Here is a 15,028-nt window from a genome sequence, read left to right as displayed (position 1 = left end):
TAGGAACCAATTTATAGTTCTTAATCCCTTCACCTTCTTCACCCAACCCTCCAAAAACCATCCCCTCTGGCAACCATCAAAATGTTCTCTATATCTATGAGTCTGTTTCTGTTCTGCTTGTTTGTTTATTTATTTTAGATTCAATTTTTGATATGTATTTATTACCATTTTATTATTACTATTTTAAATTATTTTCCCCTTCTTTTTCTTAAAAAAGACCCTTTGATATTTTATGTAATACTGGTTTGGCGGTGTTGAACTCCTTTAGCTTTTTCTTGTCTGGGAAGATCTTGATCTATCCTTTGATTCTAAATGATAACTTTCCTTGGTAGAGTAATCTTGGTTATAGGTCCTTGCTTTTCATCACTTTGAATATTTCTTGCCAATCCCTTCTGGCCTGCCAAGATTCTGTTGAGAAATCAGCTGACAGTCTTATGGGAACTTCCTTGTAGATAACTCTTTTTTTTTTTTTTTTTTTTTTTTTTTGCTGTTTTTAAGATTCTCTCTTTGTCTTTAACCATTTGCATCTTAATTATAATGTGTCTTGGTGTGGGCCTCTTTGAATTCATGTTGTTTGGAACTCTTTGAGTTTCCTGAACTTATATGTCTATTTCTTTCACCAGGTTAGGGGAATTTTCTGTAATTATTTTTTAAATAGGTTTTCAATTTCTTGTGCTCTCTCTTTTCTTTCTGACATCGCCATGATGTGAATGTTGGTACACTTGGAGTTATCCCAGAGGCTCCTTACACTATCCTCATTTTTTTTGGATTCTTTTTTCTCTTTGCTGTTCTGATTGGGTGTTTTTTGCTTCCTTATATTATAAACTGCTGTTTTGATTCTCAGCTTCATCTACTCTACTGTTTATTTCCTGTAAATGACTCTTTATTTCAGTTAGTGTATCCTTCACTTCTGACTGGTTCATTTTTATGGTTTCCATGTCATTTTTTTTTTATGCTGTGGAAGTTCTCTCTAAGTTCATCTATTCATCCCCTAAGTTTATTGAACATCCTTCTAATCAGTGTTTTGAACTCTACATCTAGTAGATTGCTTTTGTCCACTTTGTTTAGCTCTTTTTCTGGAGTTTTGTCCTGTTCTTTCCTTTGGGACACATTTCTTTGTCTTCTCATTTTTGCTACCTCCCTGTGTTTGTTTCTATGTATTAAGTAGAGCTGCTAGGCCTCCTAAGCTAGATAGAGTGGCCTTATATAGTAGGTGTCCTGTATGGCACAGTGGCACAACCTTCCCGATCACTCGAGGGGCATTCCAGGTGGGCCCCCCATGTAGGTTGTGTACACCTTCCTGTTGTAGTTGAGCATTGATTGTTGCTGGCATGTCAATGGGAGGGATTTACCCCCAGGCTTACTGGCTGCAAGAATTGGCCATGATCACCTTGGAGGATCAGCTGTACAGGTACCTCCACCCTCCTGCTCCCCCAGAGCAGGACTTACTTCAGCGGGGCTCTTGTACCCACTGAGTCTGCCCCTTTTGGGTGTGTCAGTTGTGAAGGTGGGGGAGTGGTGCTTCGACTTGGTCTGAAGCTGTTCACTAGGTGTGCTGACTCTGGGACCTCCCAGAAAAGGCAGGCCAAGGTCATTCACCACCTGTGTTCTGTCTGGGACCACCCAGCATGAGCTGCAAAGCAATCTGCAGGTGGCTGCTACTTGTGCTGGGCTTAGAGGTGCCCAGGAGAAGAGGCTAAGCTGTGAACCAAGGCCAGCTGCCACTAGTGCCAGGCCTGAGGCCACTTAGAGATGTGGCATGCTGAAGCCGGATGCTGCTTGTCTGAGAGATCTTAGGAAAGTCTGAAGCATGAGCCAAGGCAGGCAATTCACATGGAAAAGCCACTGGAAACAGCTTCAGTGGGACAGCAAGTTGGGTGGGGTGGAGTCTCAGGATCACCAGGGCGGGGTGAACAGTGTTACGTTGATGGAGACTCAGATATGGCACCGCCTGTCAGGTCTGTGGGGGAAGAGCTCCGAAAAGGAACAATGGCCTCTGCCAGCACCTCTCTCCGGGAGGAAGCTGCCCCTCCAGCTCTCACCCTGATGCCAGATGCTTTAGTTCATCCCCATACGTCCCTTTTGCCTTTTCTGCCTTAGTGCTGGAGCTCAGAGTGGGCGAGTCCTAGTAAGTCTGTACATGGGCCCTTTAAGAGAAACTGCCTGGGACCTCTCTGTCTCACTCAGCCACAGTCCCTGCTGTTTTTTACAGCCAGAAGTTATGGGAACTTGGGTGTGGGGGGAACTTAACCTTGGGCTGTTGTGAGGCTGGGGCTCCTCACTTTTCAGGGGGGACCTCCAAAGCCGAGATATCCCTCCGATTTTTAACTGCCACACATGGGTGTGGGGCCAACCTGTTCTGAGTCTCTGCCCCTCCTAGCAGTCCCGATGTGGCTTCTTCTTTATATCCTTAGTTATAGGACTTGTGTTCAATTAGATTTCAAGTGATTCAGAATAATGGTTGTTCTGTAGTTGAGTTGTAATTTTGATGTGGTGGTGGGTTGACTAACGCATTTACCTATGCCATCATCTTGACTGGAAGCTTTCCTTCCCTAGGATTTTTATGTTGGGACTGTCAGTAAAAATAATCTCTACTATACACTAGGCTTCTGATTGGCCAATTCCCCAAGAATAGGAGAGGGGAAATTATTCTTCAAAAGAAGGGATACTAGTCCAAGCAAACAGGGACAAGAGTATACAACTTAAGGTTGAGGACATCTGGGCTACCTAACCAGAATCTTTTAAATTTTAAAGCCCTAAAAAGATTAATTCATTCTTTATTCAAATTCTTTTGATTAATAATAGCTATTATATATTCATTTTTCTTTTGTGAATTAGACATTTATTAAATCATCACTCAATGGTGCAACATATAAATTATTCCTATTTTATAGACAGAATATTTGAGGCTCAGAGAAAATGAGAAACTTGCTCAAGGTCATGAAGAACAAAAGTGGCCATGCTGTGATTCACATTCAAGTCTATCTGCAAAGCCCATCTCTTTCCACTTGATGAATTGACAGCATCCCTTAGGGCCATCCTTAGGCAAAATAGTGTTAAGAGCCCAGGTAATCTGCCCCTCAAACCCTTCCATTTTGTAGTCCCCTCTTTTTTTCTCACCCGAGGATATGTTTATTGATTTGATAGAGAAGGGGGGGGGGGAGAATTGGAGAGAGAGAGAGAGAGAGAGAGAGAGAGAGAAACAATGATGTGAGAAAGAAACATGGATTAGTTGCCTCCTGTATGCATCCCAACTGGGGATTGAACTGGCAACCTAGGTTTGTGCCCTGACCAGGAATCAAATCCCCAAACTTTTTGTTGTAGGGGACAATACTCCAACCAACTGAGCCACCTGGTCAGGGCTCTTTCTGTCCTTTCCCTCCCTCCCTCACTCCCTCCCTCCCTCCCTTCCTTCCCTTTCTTCCCTCCCTCCCTCCCTCCTTTCCTTCCCTCCCTTCTTCCTGGATGCTGATGCTCTAGAGCTGGTGATGATTTCTCAGTGCGGGCATCATGGCAGCAACCTGAGCTCTAGCTTCTTTATGATTTCAACCAAAACTATGCTAATTCCCATACCTTTAAGGCCCCTGGTCTCTAACAGATGAACCTAATCAATTATTCAAAACAAAGCCCTCCAGGCAACGGTGTTACATATGTAACAGGGGTCAGCAGGCATATCCATTTCCTAGTGCTGCCATAGCAAATCACATCAACTGGGTAACTTAAAACAACAGAAATGTGTTCTCCACAGTTGTGGGTGCCAGGAGTCCAGATTCAGGGTCTCAGCGGGGTTGGTTCCTTCTGGGCCTCTGCGGGAGGATCCATTCCATGCCTCTGTCGTAGCTTCTGCTGTGGTAGCCCTTGGCCTTCTGCAGCCCGTTGCTGCATGAGTCCAATCTCTGCCCCATCTTCACCTGCCTTTTTCTCTGTGTGTCTGTGTCTCAATTCCACCCCTCTTCTCTCTTATAAGGACACCAGTCATTGGATGGGGGTTCATCTTACATTCAGAATGATTGTATTTTGAGATATTTTATGTTAATTATATCTGCAAAGATCCTATTTCCAAATAAGATTACATTTACACGGCATTGTGTGTGGGGCCTTAGGACTTGGACATATCAATTCAACCCACTACAGCAGGGTATTTTGGGACCCCACAAGTCACACCCTTAGGACACCAACCCTGCCCCGCAAGTGCATAGTTCTGTGCCATGATTGATTCCTCACCAATTTCCCTGGAAAAACTTTATGGGGCGATTTTTACAGAAAAAGGAAAATATTTGCAATGGAGGCCCATGTTCATTCATTACTTAGTAAAAATACTTATAAAAAAATCATAAAACCCTAGAAAAAGCTGTGGGTCTACGAAATCCTGGCCTTCCAAGGACTGAGCCGTATCCAAGGCAGGGGAGTTGCAAAGCAGGGGCAGTGCTGGGAGTGCTCTGCAGGGGGCCTCTGCTCTGCACTGTGGTGACAGCTCTTTCAGGCAAGGCTGGCGCCTGAGTTATCTATCCTGAAGCCGCTTTGCTTATTTTTTGGTCTGTTCTTAGTTACCCGATGTTCTTTCGGAAAAGAGATCATCTGCAATCATACACATCAAGAAGGTAAGAAAGTTCCAAGTTTCTCTTCTCTGGGAGCGGCCAAGGGCAGAGGAGCTGTCTTGCCCTGGCCCAGGCCCCAAAGGCACAGCTTCACTGCAGCCTGCCTCCTGGGTACTTCTGGACTCATCCTCAACTTCAAACACCTGTAACTGAATTTTAATCGTTATCCATCTGGCTGCTTAAACCACCCCCGCACAACCTCCCAGCCTAACTTCCGCCAAGCCAACCACCCCAGGGCCTTCTCCTCCCCCTCTTGTGGCTCTCCTTCTTATCTACACTGGACACATGACCTTCCTGGCCAGCCCTTTTACTGATGAAGAAAGCAAGGCTTACACAGGTGACAAAACTCGCTCCCTGTCTCTACCCTGGGCAGTGGGCAAGGCCTCTGACTTGCAATCAGCGGCCTTCCCAAGTCCCACAAGCTGTGTGGTCCCTGATCCACAGCACTGGTTCCCAGGCTTTTGGACCTAGGAACTACTTTGGTGTGGGGAGAACATCCTAGGAAACCCCCACTGACTTGCATGGTTGACCCCCAAATTATTGGAGCACTGCCAAGGTGGGGAGCAGCACTTCGTGGCCCCAGGGCAGGGTTTGTGCAGTCAGTGGGGAGGGTGAGGATGCAGCTGGGAAAGAACCCCAGGCTGCTAGGCAGTTGCTGTTTGCTGGGTATTGTGCTAAGCACTTGCCCCACCTTATCAGCCCATTGTCCACATGCAGTGTGTCTCCAAGAAGATAGTGACTTAGTACCTGAGGGGCTGAAGTGGGATTCACAGCTAAGTCTGTCACCAGAGCCAGACTGGCAGTACAAAGTACCACAGGGATACTGTGGGCGTGTCATAGAGGAGAGGGGAAGCCTGTGCCCCACTCTGCTCCCATTGCTTCATTTGTTCCCAAATAACACCCTGTGTGGGACACACCCTGGGCTGTGCATGGACACCTGCAGAAGCCAAGGGAGCAGGCCTGAGGCTGCTGGGGCGTGTTCTCAGAACACCACCCCAACATTACTTTCTGAGAAACTGGTACTACTGCTTCACAGTGAGTGGGAGGGAGGGCCCTCCCACCTGGCCATGCCTCAGAATCACCTCAGGTACTTACAAAATTCTGGCTCCCACTCCAGCTGTGGGGATGTGACCTGCTTTCCCAAGCTGCTCTTCTGGAAGGAGTTGTGCAGCAGACGAGGAATTTATCCCATCTTATGCTAGCCCAGTGAGATGGGGGTCACTCTATCATCTGAGTGTCAGGTACAGAGCTGAGTGGCAGCCAGTACCATTAGAAGAAACATGATGGAAGGGGACGAGCAGGGCCTTTCTGACCAGAGCCCTGAGTTTGGACCCACACACATCGCCAGAACCTTAATTTCCTCAGTGAATAATGAGCACAGTAATCCCCATTGCACAGTGAGGAGTAGGGCCACCTTCAGGACTGCAAGGAATACATTCGAGAACCAAATCACAGAACCCAAGTGGGAGTCTGGCCCGTCAGCTTCTCGGCAAATGATGGCCGTTAATTAGAGGCCACACCAGAGGTGGGCAGATGGGCCTAAGCCTTTTCACTCCCACAGTGCTTCTCTCCCATCGTACACACAGAGAACTGCTGAGTCATCACAACAATCTTAGTTAGCCCAGTGTGGCTCTGAGCACCAGACGGGCTGTATCAGGGCTTCCTTAGGCGGAGGCCTTTCCTCTCTGACTCTGTCCCACAGAGGCGCTGACACAGGGCCTGAGCACACGTCTGCCAGGCTGCCTTTCACAGGCTAGAAATAGGGCAGAATGCTAGGCAGTGTTACCCAAGGAGTGATCACTTGTTCCTGGACTCAGTCCGTGACTCTGATGCTGTCAGGGACAAGAGTTGATTTGAAAGTTGGTGGAAAAATTTCTGATAAAGAGGCACACAGGGCACGCACTCTATGCCAGGAGCTTCTCACATAATCTCATTAATGCTCACCTCCACCCTCCGGGAGCTGCACCAGCCTCCAGGAGCCAGATCTGTTTGGACAAGAACCACGCCTTGGACTTCATCTAAGGTTGTTTTTCCTTTGTTTCACTCCTGAAACAGCCAATAACTGAGCTAGGGAGATGGTCCAGGTATGGGTTCAGGTGAGTAGCTGTGGCTCCTTCCGCCTCCCTTGGTACTCAGGTGGGTGGAGGACTGTAGGCTTCCTGCCTCGTCCGCCCTCAGTTACATCAGCACCAGGAAAGACTGTAAACCCCACATAAAGGACACTGCTACTCAGAATGTCACCTCACTTGGGCCACATGTTAGGGTTTTGGACCGTGACCCCGTTGTTTTGTTGGAGCAACCTTCCCTTGACTACCCCTGGGCTGCAGCCTGGTTTCCCATGGGCAGGCTGGGCTGACTGGAAGAATCGCTGTTCTCAACAACTGTTGACCAAGTACTCACACCCCATCACCTACGGCCAAATTCTGTGCTTTACATTTTACAGGGAAGGCATGCCCACCACAGCCACACTGGTTGCCCTCCTTCCTGTTCCCTTCTCCCACTGCAGCGTTGGTTGTGCCTGAGGCCACCTGGGGGTGCTGGCATCTGAACCATGATCTGCACCTGAATGATGGTTCTTAGTTTATTCACCAGCGGAGTGACCTTGGGCAAGTCACTCTAGCGCTGGGGCAAGGCTGAACTGTGTCTAAGACAGGGCACAGGCTTTGGTGAGAACTGACTGCTACCTTGCCTCAGAGAGCTTCTCCTCAATCCCCATCAGCCCCAATATCATCACCTGCAAAATGGGAAAGCTCTTATCTCCCATGCAGGACTGTGGTGTGACCAAAGGGGAACATCCTGCAAGGAGGGTCTGACAGCTGGCAGCTCTCGCTTTTTCTTTTTTTTTTTTACTTTTCAACAACCTACTTCCTCCAGGGTCAAGCTCATCTTTCTTCTCTGCAGCCTAACCCCTTGCCCGGCCCATCCCCCAGGTCCCGATCTCCCTTCCCCTGCTCATTTCTGCCTGCCCAGCTGCCTGTGGCCAAGCTTCCCCTGGGCCTTTGGGAATGCCCGTGGCAGATGCGCGTCATTCCTGGCTCATTGGCTCTGGAACTGTGGACTGGTTTGACCTGAGACAAACCTCAAACACTTGTCAACCCTGCCTTCCTCTGAGCAGGAGGCTAGCAATGTTCCTGACGGGGGCTTAAGCACCTGCAGACTGAAGCCTCTGCCAGGCCCCTAAAGGGTGCGGCAGGAATTGGGAGGGAGAAGAGGCGGGGAAGGCCACTCCTATGGCCGCTGCCTGCCCGTGGGAGGTGAGTGCACTCTGCGCCTGGAACAGGTGGAACTGCCTGCCTCACACCTGGCAGAGGACCCGGGATGGGACAGAGCTCACACACTTCCAGACAAAATCTTTAGAAAAAGTGAGATTGGAAGTGTAAATTATTTCAAGAAACCAGATTACCAAAGACTTAAAGTAACAAATGCAGTTTTAATTGATCTATAGATAAAAACTACTCCGAAAGGTGAGTAACCATTTCTGCTCCTTAATGTTGGAGCCGTATCCTGGACAGTGTTCAGGAAGGAGGTTAACTTCATTATTTCACTTCATCCGTGGTATCAGAAAAACAAGGCATGATTATCAGTTTAGATGACATGCGTGGCTGGCAGCCAAACCCAGTCCCTACATTCCATATTTTTTCTTCAGTTCTTCTACTTTGTTGATGTACGCTTTCATGGCATCTTCCTTGGACGTCCCTGTAAGGAATCAACAGTGTTCGTCAGAGGCAGCACGGTAGTCGAGCGGCAGCCTCAGAGCTCCAGACAGCTCTGGTTTAATGCTCTGAGGCTCAGTTTCTCACCTGCAAAGGGGGGGCCCACACCTCGAGACCTGGCCGGGATCTGACGAAGAACTCGAGAAGCCTGGCCCACAGAGAATGCTCAATGCTCCACAAAGCACTGAATCAATGTGTGTGTGTGGCTGTCCTGAGGCCTGCCAATGGCCTGCTGGCCTTGTGAGTCCCCCACTGTCATGAGTGAGGGGTTAGTCTGAGCCTTGGGGAAATGTGGGGCCCTCCAGACAGGCAGGAGAGCCGTACTTTGGAAGCCAGTGGCCTTACGGGTCCTGCTGACTTCCCAGTTTGCTTTGGCCTATCAAGTATTTCTCTGTTGGGCTCTTAACTGCCAGAGCTGTTAAGCTGGTGGTGAAGCAGCAAAGTCAGGCACGCTTTTCTCCCGAGAGAAGCTACGAGAAAAGTTTTGAGAACTCTGAGCAAAAGCAGCTGGCTCTTGGAGGGAGATGAGGCCAGTTTTTGCCTTCTAGGTACTGTATAAGAGACAATGACTACATAGTCCTCAGAGACAGTAACATCTCGTTTCCCGGATCCACAGTGAAGGAGAGATACCTGCTGGAAATCGGAGCGTGTCTGAAGCACTTGAGTGTGTGGGGCCTGAGGATGGCATGGAAATGCCCAATGAAAACGGACAGTCGGACAAGCATTCCTGTTCCAGTTACTTCAAATCCTAGGAGTGTTTTTATTGTATTCTGATCCTTTTTGAGTTCAAGTGTTTCTCATTTGCAGGAAGACAGAGGGCTTATTCAGAAGCTAGCTACAAGAACAAAAAAGCTGGCAGGCACTTTAGTGCCAACTTTTAGGTCTTGCTAGTGCAGGTGGCACGTGATTAAGTCGGAGCTGGGACACTTGGCTGCTGTTGCTTAGCATAGAAAAGCTCCATTCACTGAGCCTACGAGTGCCAGAGGCTTGCCATGCATTAGCTCATTCCTTTCTTTTTTGTGCCTTTCTGGCTGGAAGGGAACTGGGGAGGGCTGTTTGGGCTTTGGGGTCACTGCCTGGCCTTGTGGGGGAGAGGAATTGTGGGCAGCAAACCTCCCCTAATTCTGAGTATATATAAAGCCCTCACAAACTATATCGCCTTCTAATCTGTTTCTCAGTGGCCTGGCCCCTGTCCCCCCTCTCGATGACACCACTACTTGGAGATGGTGCTTTTGGAAAAGGCATTACTGGTATTAAGAGAAAAAGTAGGTGGCCCAGTTTTTTTCCATTCTGACACAGGTCAAGCTGTTTCCAGCCCGTGCCTCACCCACTTTGTTTTCCCTCCTCACCCCTTGCATGCCATAATCAAGAGTATTTCATTACTGGGCTTCACAAATGAGGGGAAACTGATGAGAACAATTACCTTTCAGCTCATTCCAGGCATCCCACTTGGCCTTGCCTTTGAGGTCCAACATCCCAGGCCGTTCTTCAACAAGAAAAGGAAAGACATTAGGTCTGCTTCCAGTTCCATGGGAAAACTTTACCAGCTTTCTTGCCGTGAAAGGCATCTTTATTACACCGATCCCTTCTACACTGTCATGAAGGTAAGCAGGCCCAAAACAGTGTACAGAAATACAGACTTAAAATTCAGAGACAGTAAAAGGGCAACTGTTACCATTACTAGAGGGTCCTTGTCTTCTAAGGTAAGTATCTCCCAAACATCTTTTAAAAACTTTAAAAAATACTACAAAGTTTCCTTCCCACCCCATTTCTGTCTCATGCATTATTGGTTAGTTTTCTGAGTGTCCTTTTCTGTGGACTGTATGTTCATACCCTTGCCCCATTTCCCCACCAAATTGTTAGTCTATTTCTTGTTGATTTGTGGGAGATTTTTCCTGAGAGCAACGTTTATTTAAGTTTTTATGCTTACAGACTGGTTATCAGTTGCACTTGGGAAACACACTTACAAGTTCCCTGCTGACCTATTCCCTGCCACGCTGAGAACAGAGCCAAGGGGAGCAATCACATCGCCCACAGCTGGACCCTGTGCCAGAGGAACATCATGCCTTCCCCTAAGTACTTGCTGGGAAGCATTCCCAGGGGTACCCGGGAGAAACTGCACCTGCAGTCATCAACCAAATTCTAGAGCAGCACACCCCCAGCAGCCCTTCTGTGATGATGGAAACGCTGTACATTTGCATTGTCCCACGTGTCACTTGAGCTCCTGGAATAGTGGCTTGTGCGACTGAAGACTGAACTTTTGATTTTACTTAATGTGAGCTATCTTCAGTTTAAATGTAGATAGCCACACGTGGCTAGTGGCTACTGTACTGGACTGTGAAACCCGAGAGGGTGCTGATCCCTCCCTGATCGGGAAGTTATAGATTCCCAGCCTACCTACCCTCACGTGACAGCAGGGGAGGCCCAGTCTCTGTGAAAACACTGCTTGGCAGAAGAGCATCTTGGCAGCTCTAGCCACCCCCACTTCATCTCTCCACCCCCTTCCCAGGCCAATACAGTTTATAAACCCAGCATAAAACTCACCTCCACCACAAGACCTTTCTCAACTCAGCCCTCCCTGGGAACCCAAGTTTAATTTGGCATTGCACCAGATCCTTACCTCTGGGCACTTCTGCATGCAGCAGGCTCACAGCCAGCCCATCTGCTCCACCTCTAACCCAACTGCAGTAGAATTGAGGGCCACACTCACCCTCCTGATCAGGAAGGGGAGAGGGTAACCTCCTTTGTGGTGCCATGGCCACCACCTCTGAGTCCTTGCATGGACTGAATCATGCCATTGCCTAACCCATTTCTCTGTCTCATGCATTACTGTTTAGTTTTCTGAGTGTCCTTTTCTGTGAACTGTATGTTCATACCCTTGCCCCATTTTTCCACCAAATTGTTAGTCTATTTCTTATTGATTTGTGGGAGACTTTTCCTGAGAGAAAAATATACACCCGAGTATCAGGGACTTTGGGGGAAGAATAAAAACTGGCCAAGGCAGGAAAGGCAGTACTATGGAATATGTTAATTCAAAGTATGGCCTCAAAATCTGCACTAAGATCTTTCAACAGGGAATGGTCACAAGGAAATGTTTCAGCAAAAATGCTCTGATCTGTCCCAGGAAGCCAGCTGCTTCTCTGCTCCTGATTTAGGCTTGGTCCACTGCCAAGTGCTCTGAGACTTTGATCTTGCCCATTTAGGGTGGAAGCAGTGTGCTTCAACAAAGCTACCAGTGAGCTGAGTTGAGCAAATCTTGTCCAAGCTGGGGGCCTTCACCACCTCCCAAGTAGATAGGAAGTGCTCTTAATAATCAGTAAAGTCTAGGATTGAATTCTGCTACCTGAGCTACTAAGAAACAAGAACAGTGCAGGGTCTGTAAACCCAATCTAGGAACGTATCTCCGGGAACCTCTCCCAGCTTACACCCCAGGAATGTCATGAAAAATTACCATTTGAGCAGGGTTCCCACAGATTAAGAGTTCCAGCACCAATCAAGGCTGCTGAGTCTGCTTTGATGAACAGGGGCCCACCCAGCTTCATCTCAGCATACCTGTATTTACGTCACCCACAGTTGCCTGTTTGTAGCGGCTGTAGATGAACAGCATCTCATCGTCTGCTGGCTTGGTCTTGAGGTGCTTAACATCCTCAGCAGCTTTGTCAAACTCAGCCTAAATGCGAGGGAGAGGAGAGGCCTGAATGGAGCTCAGTAATGGGGATGGAGGAGTTGCAAAGGCAGCACTCCTGTAATGCAGGTGAGGAAAAGCAGCACCCTCTCAAGTGTCTCCCCTCCTCCCCACAACCGGACAGCTAGAAAGACCCAGCAAAACACAGAGGTGGCTCACAGGTTCCCTTATTTGATAACTATATTAAGAAAGCTCTCACTATACCAGGTGCCAGGTACTGCAAATACCGCGGGAAGGAGACAGGCTAAGACTGCCTGCAGCGGGAGTGTACTCCGCAGGAAAAGCGGCGTGGCCAACTGCCTGGTCAATACAGGGTCGCCCTAGGAATGGCTGAGGTCCCCGTGAAGCCCTGACCTGTGGACAGGGGTGGCACAGGTGCTTAAAACAGCTGAAAAGGGGCCAGGGCATGAGTACAGCAGGGCCAGGGCCTGAGTCAGTTAGCCCCCTTCCCCTGAGTTTGGGGCGTCCAGCGCCAACCTCTGTCCCAGTGCCGGACTGGAGAGAGAGAGAGGAGAGGAGCCAAAGGTCGCCCAACACAGCTCGGACTCCGAAAAGCGGCTACATTCAAGGGAGGGAAAGGCCTCGGGGGATCACCTCTCCCCCGGCGCACCCTCCCGCTGCCGGCGCACGCTCCCCTGGCCGCACGCCGGACACTGGGCCCCTACTTCTGAACTCCAAACGCTCAGCCACCGCCTCCTTGCTTCCCTACTCCGCCCTTACTCATGTCCTGACCTTCCGGATAGGGGACTCGGTCCCCTTGCTCCTTCCATCCACGCAACCCTCTACCTCTCATCTTTCTACCTCGGACCCTCGCCTCCGATCCCTATCCCTGCTTCACCGCGAAGTCCACTCGATGGGCAACTTCCCAGCAGTTGCAGGGTGTTTGGCGGTGTAGGGAGCCCCAAACCGGAAAGTTCCGCTCTCAAGGCTCTGTCCAAAGGGTCAGGGCTGGGCATGGGTCCAGGAGGAAGAGCGGAGCCGGGAAGAGAAACACCTTTCAGGGTTCTGCCTGCGGGTGGTCCCCACGCCGGCTTCCCGCCCCGCTGCACTTTCGCAGCCAGGCATGTGTCATACCTGAGACATGCCGGCGGTGTAGGTGCAAGGACTGCAGGAGCTGGCGGAGGCGGCGAGGAGCTGGGAGAAGTAGCGCAACACCCGCCTGGCAGCGCCTTTAGAGGCGCAGTCGCAGGCCTCCCCAACTGGGCTCGGGCGAGCGACCGGTAGCCAATCAGAAGCCAGCTCTACGCGAGGGCGTGGCCATCCTCTTTGGCGGCGCCCGCCGCCCGCCTCACCCGAGCCCACGTGGGTCTGCTCGCGCACGCGCACGCGCGGACAGGAGCCGAAGGGAACTCCGGGAGCAGGTGGGGACCGCGGAAGTAGGGCGCACATAATGGAGAGGGTGCTGTGGTCCGACCCCGGTTCAGTCCCAGGCTGCGGGGGGGAGTGACCCACAGGGCAAAGGAGAGAGGGTGGAGGCTGAAGAGCAGTGACTGTTACATTTGTTTCATTAAATCCCGTGTCCGGTGGGCGCGAACACGCCGGAAGTTGCTCTGGATGAGTAACCACCCTGGCGTGGGGAGGGCGAGGGGGCTCCTGCGCATCTCAGGAATCTAGAGGAGATGCCTGGAGGATTGCGCGCCGATGGGTAGCTGAACCGGTCCCCAGAAAAGCGAAGCCGGCCTCGTCCTCTGAGCATTTGGCACTCTTTCTCGTTGCCTTAGTTTGCAGCCCTGTGATGCACATTTTTGTTTGTGGTGCATTTCTCAAGGCAGGGACAGTGTCTTATCTTTAACAAACTTGGCCCAGACCTGGTGTCCAGCAAATATCTCTTAAGTGGATGACACTTGCATTCATTAACAAATATTTACTCAACTCTTGTCAGGTAACTTGCACCTTCCGGCCCTCAGGATACAGCAGTGAAAAAAACCCCCACATAATTTTTTGCATCCTTAGAACTTATATTAGGGATAATAGTTAATAAAATAAGTTCAAGAGGATAGGGAGTTGGAAGTTTACAGTTTTACATGGGATGGGCGGGTGGAGGGTTAAGGGAAGGTAGTTTGAGAAAGACCCTCACGGAGAGGAGGGAGCATTCCTGGCAGAAAATTAGTGTAAAGGCGGGAGCAGGGAGTGAGGGGAGGAATGGAAACAGATGAGGCTGGAGAGCTAAGGAGGTGGCAGGCTAGTTAGATGATGCAGAGCTTGATCTTTATAGGGACTTTGACTTTTATTCGGAGTGACATGGGAAGCCAGAGGCTTTCGAGCAGAGGATGATGAGACTGAGGGGGGCAGGCCCTTGCAAAGTTGTTACAGAGGCTGATGTTCTCCATGGGAACACAAAGGAGCAGCACAGGTGGATGGCAGAGTTTGAGGGTGATGCCCAAGAGACCAAAGGGTGAATTTCCTGGTGGTTACAAAGAAGTGGGTGAAGGGAGATTATTAAAAATAGAGATAATTCCTTTCCTATTCCTAATATGTGACAAGAGGACTGGACTACAAATGTTCCCCCATTTACAATTGTAGGTGTTTAGAAAGAAAAGCTAGGTGGAAGCTTTCAGAAGTAAATGTAGGTGAGGCTTTATGAAATGGGAAGAAGTAGAGGTTCAATAGTAAGGAACAAATCTAGAGCCTGTAGTCTATGAATAATTTTGTTTGAGAAAACAAAGTCAAGCAAATTCACAAAAGCCTTGGAGTTAAATGTGAAGAAATTACATTTGAATTGTAAGAAGTGTGGGTTTCTCCCCAAATGATAATTCAGAGCTGTTTTTCCCCCTGAGGCCCAGATAAAACCTGGAAGCATTTTGGCTCCATCATTTGGTGCTTACAGCGTCCTTGATGGAAATTCAGGTTATTGTCTGTGTGGGTCAGATTTTGTCTGTGTGACAGTGTCTGCTAGTCAGTAGGTTTTAACATTAGGATATTGTGTTTGGCATATTTGAAAAGATGAGGTACCTCTCATAATGTAATTTTTAAAATGTACCTCAGATTGGTTGGAGTTAAACATTGTAGAAAGCCAGATTCATGTTTTATCT

The 15,028-nt window shown here is 49.1% G+C and overlaps 2 protein-coding genes across 8 annotated transcripts in view; one reads left to right on the top strand and one right to left on the bottom strand.

Annotated features, from left to right (window-relative positions):
• Window positions 1–8,008: 8,008 nt before the first annotated feature.
• The window catches only part of DBI (diazepam binding inhibitor, acyl-CoA binding protein), a 176,740-nt gene continuing 169,720 nt past the window's right edge, over window positions 8,009–15,028 (bottom strand). Inside the window, exons 1-4 of one of the 2 annotated variants that reach the window (XM_080671405.1) lie at window positions 13,071–13,275; window positions 11,864–11,981; window positions 9,735–9,797; window positions 8,009–8,294 (exon numbers count right to left, since the gene is read on the bottom strand). In XM_080671405.1, the coding sequence (XP_080527531.1) occupies window positions 8,221–8,294; window positions 9,735–9,797; window positions 11,864–11,981; window positions 13,071–13,079 (264 nt within the window). In that variant the 5' untranslated portion in view covers window positions 13,080–13,275 and the 3' untranslated portion in view covers window positions 8,009–8,220. Of the gene's footprint in view, window positions 8,295–9,734; window positions 9,798–11,863; window positions 11,982–13,070; window positions 13,276–15,028 lie in introns of those variants that run through there. The other variant, XM_080671404.1, reaches the window with a different exon arrangement.
• The window catches only part of LOC308249686 (UPF0538 protein C2orf76 homolog), a 108,015-nt gene continuing 106,302 nt past the window's right edge, over window positions 13,316–15,028 (top strand). For 4 of the 6 annotated variants that reach the window (XM_080671409.1, XM_080671410.1, XM_080671406.1 and 1 more), the window contains exon 1: window positions 13,316–13,357. The gene's annotated coding sequence lies outside the window, so the exon portion shown is untranslated. The remainder of the gene's footprint in view (window positions 13,358–15,028) is intronic. The other 2 variants (XM_080671408.1, XM_080671411.1) reach the window with 2 other exon arrangements.

Source organism: Plecotus auritus, assembly GCF_963455305.1.
Source record: "Plecotus auritus genome assembly, chromosome: 5".
Taxonomy (NCBI): domain Eukaryota; kingdom Metazoa; phylum Chordata; class Mammalia; order Chiroptera; family Vespertilionidae; genus Plecotus; species Plecotus auritus.
The sequence above is the reverse complement of the archived record's forward strand: the minus strand, read 5'-3'. Positions and strand labels throughout refer to the sequence as shown.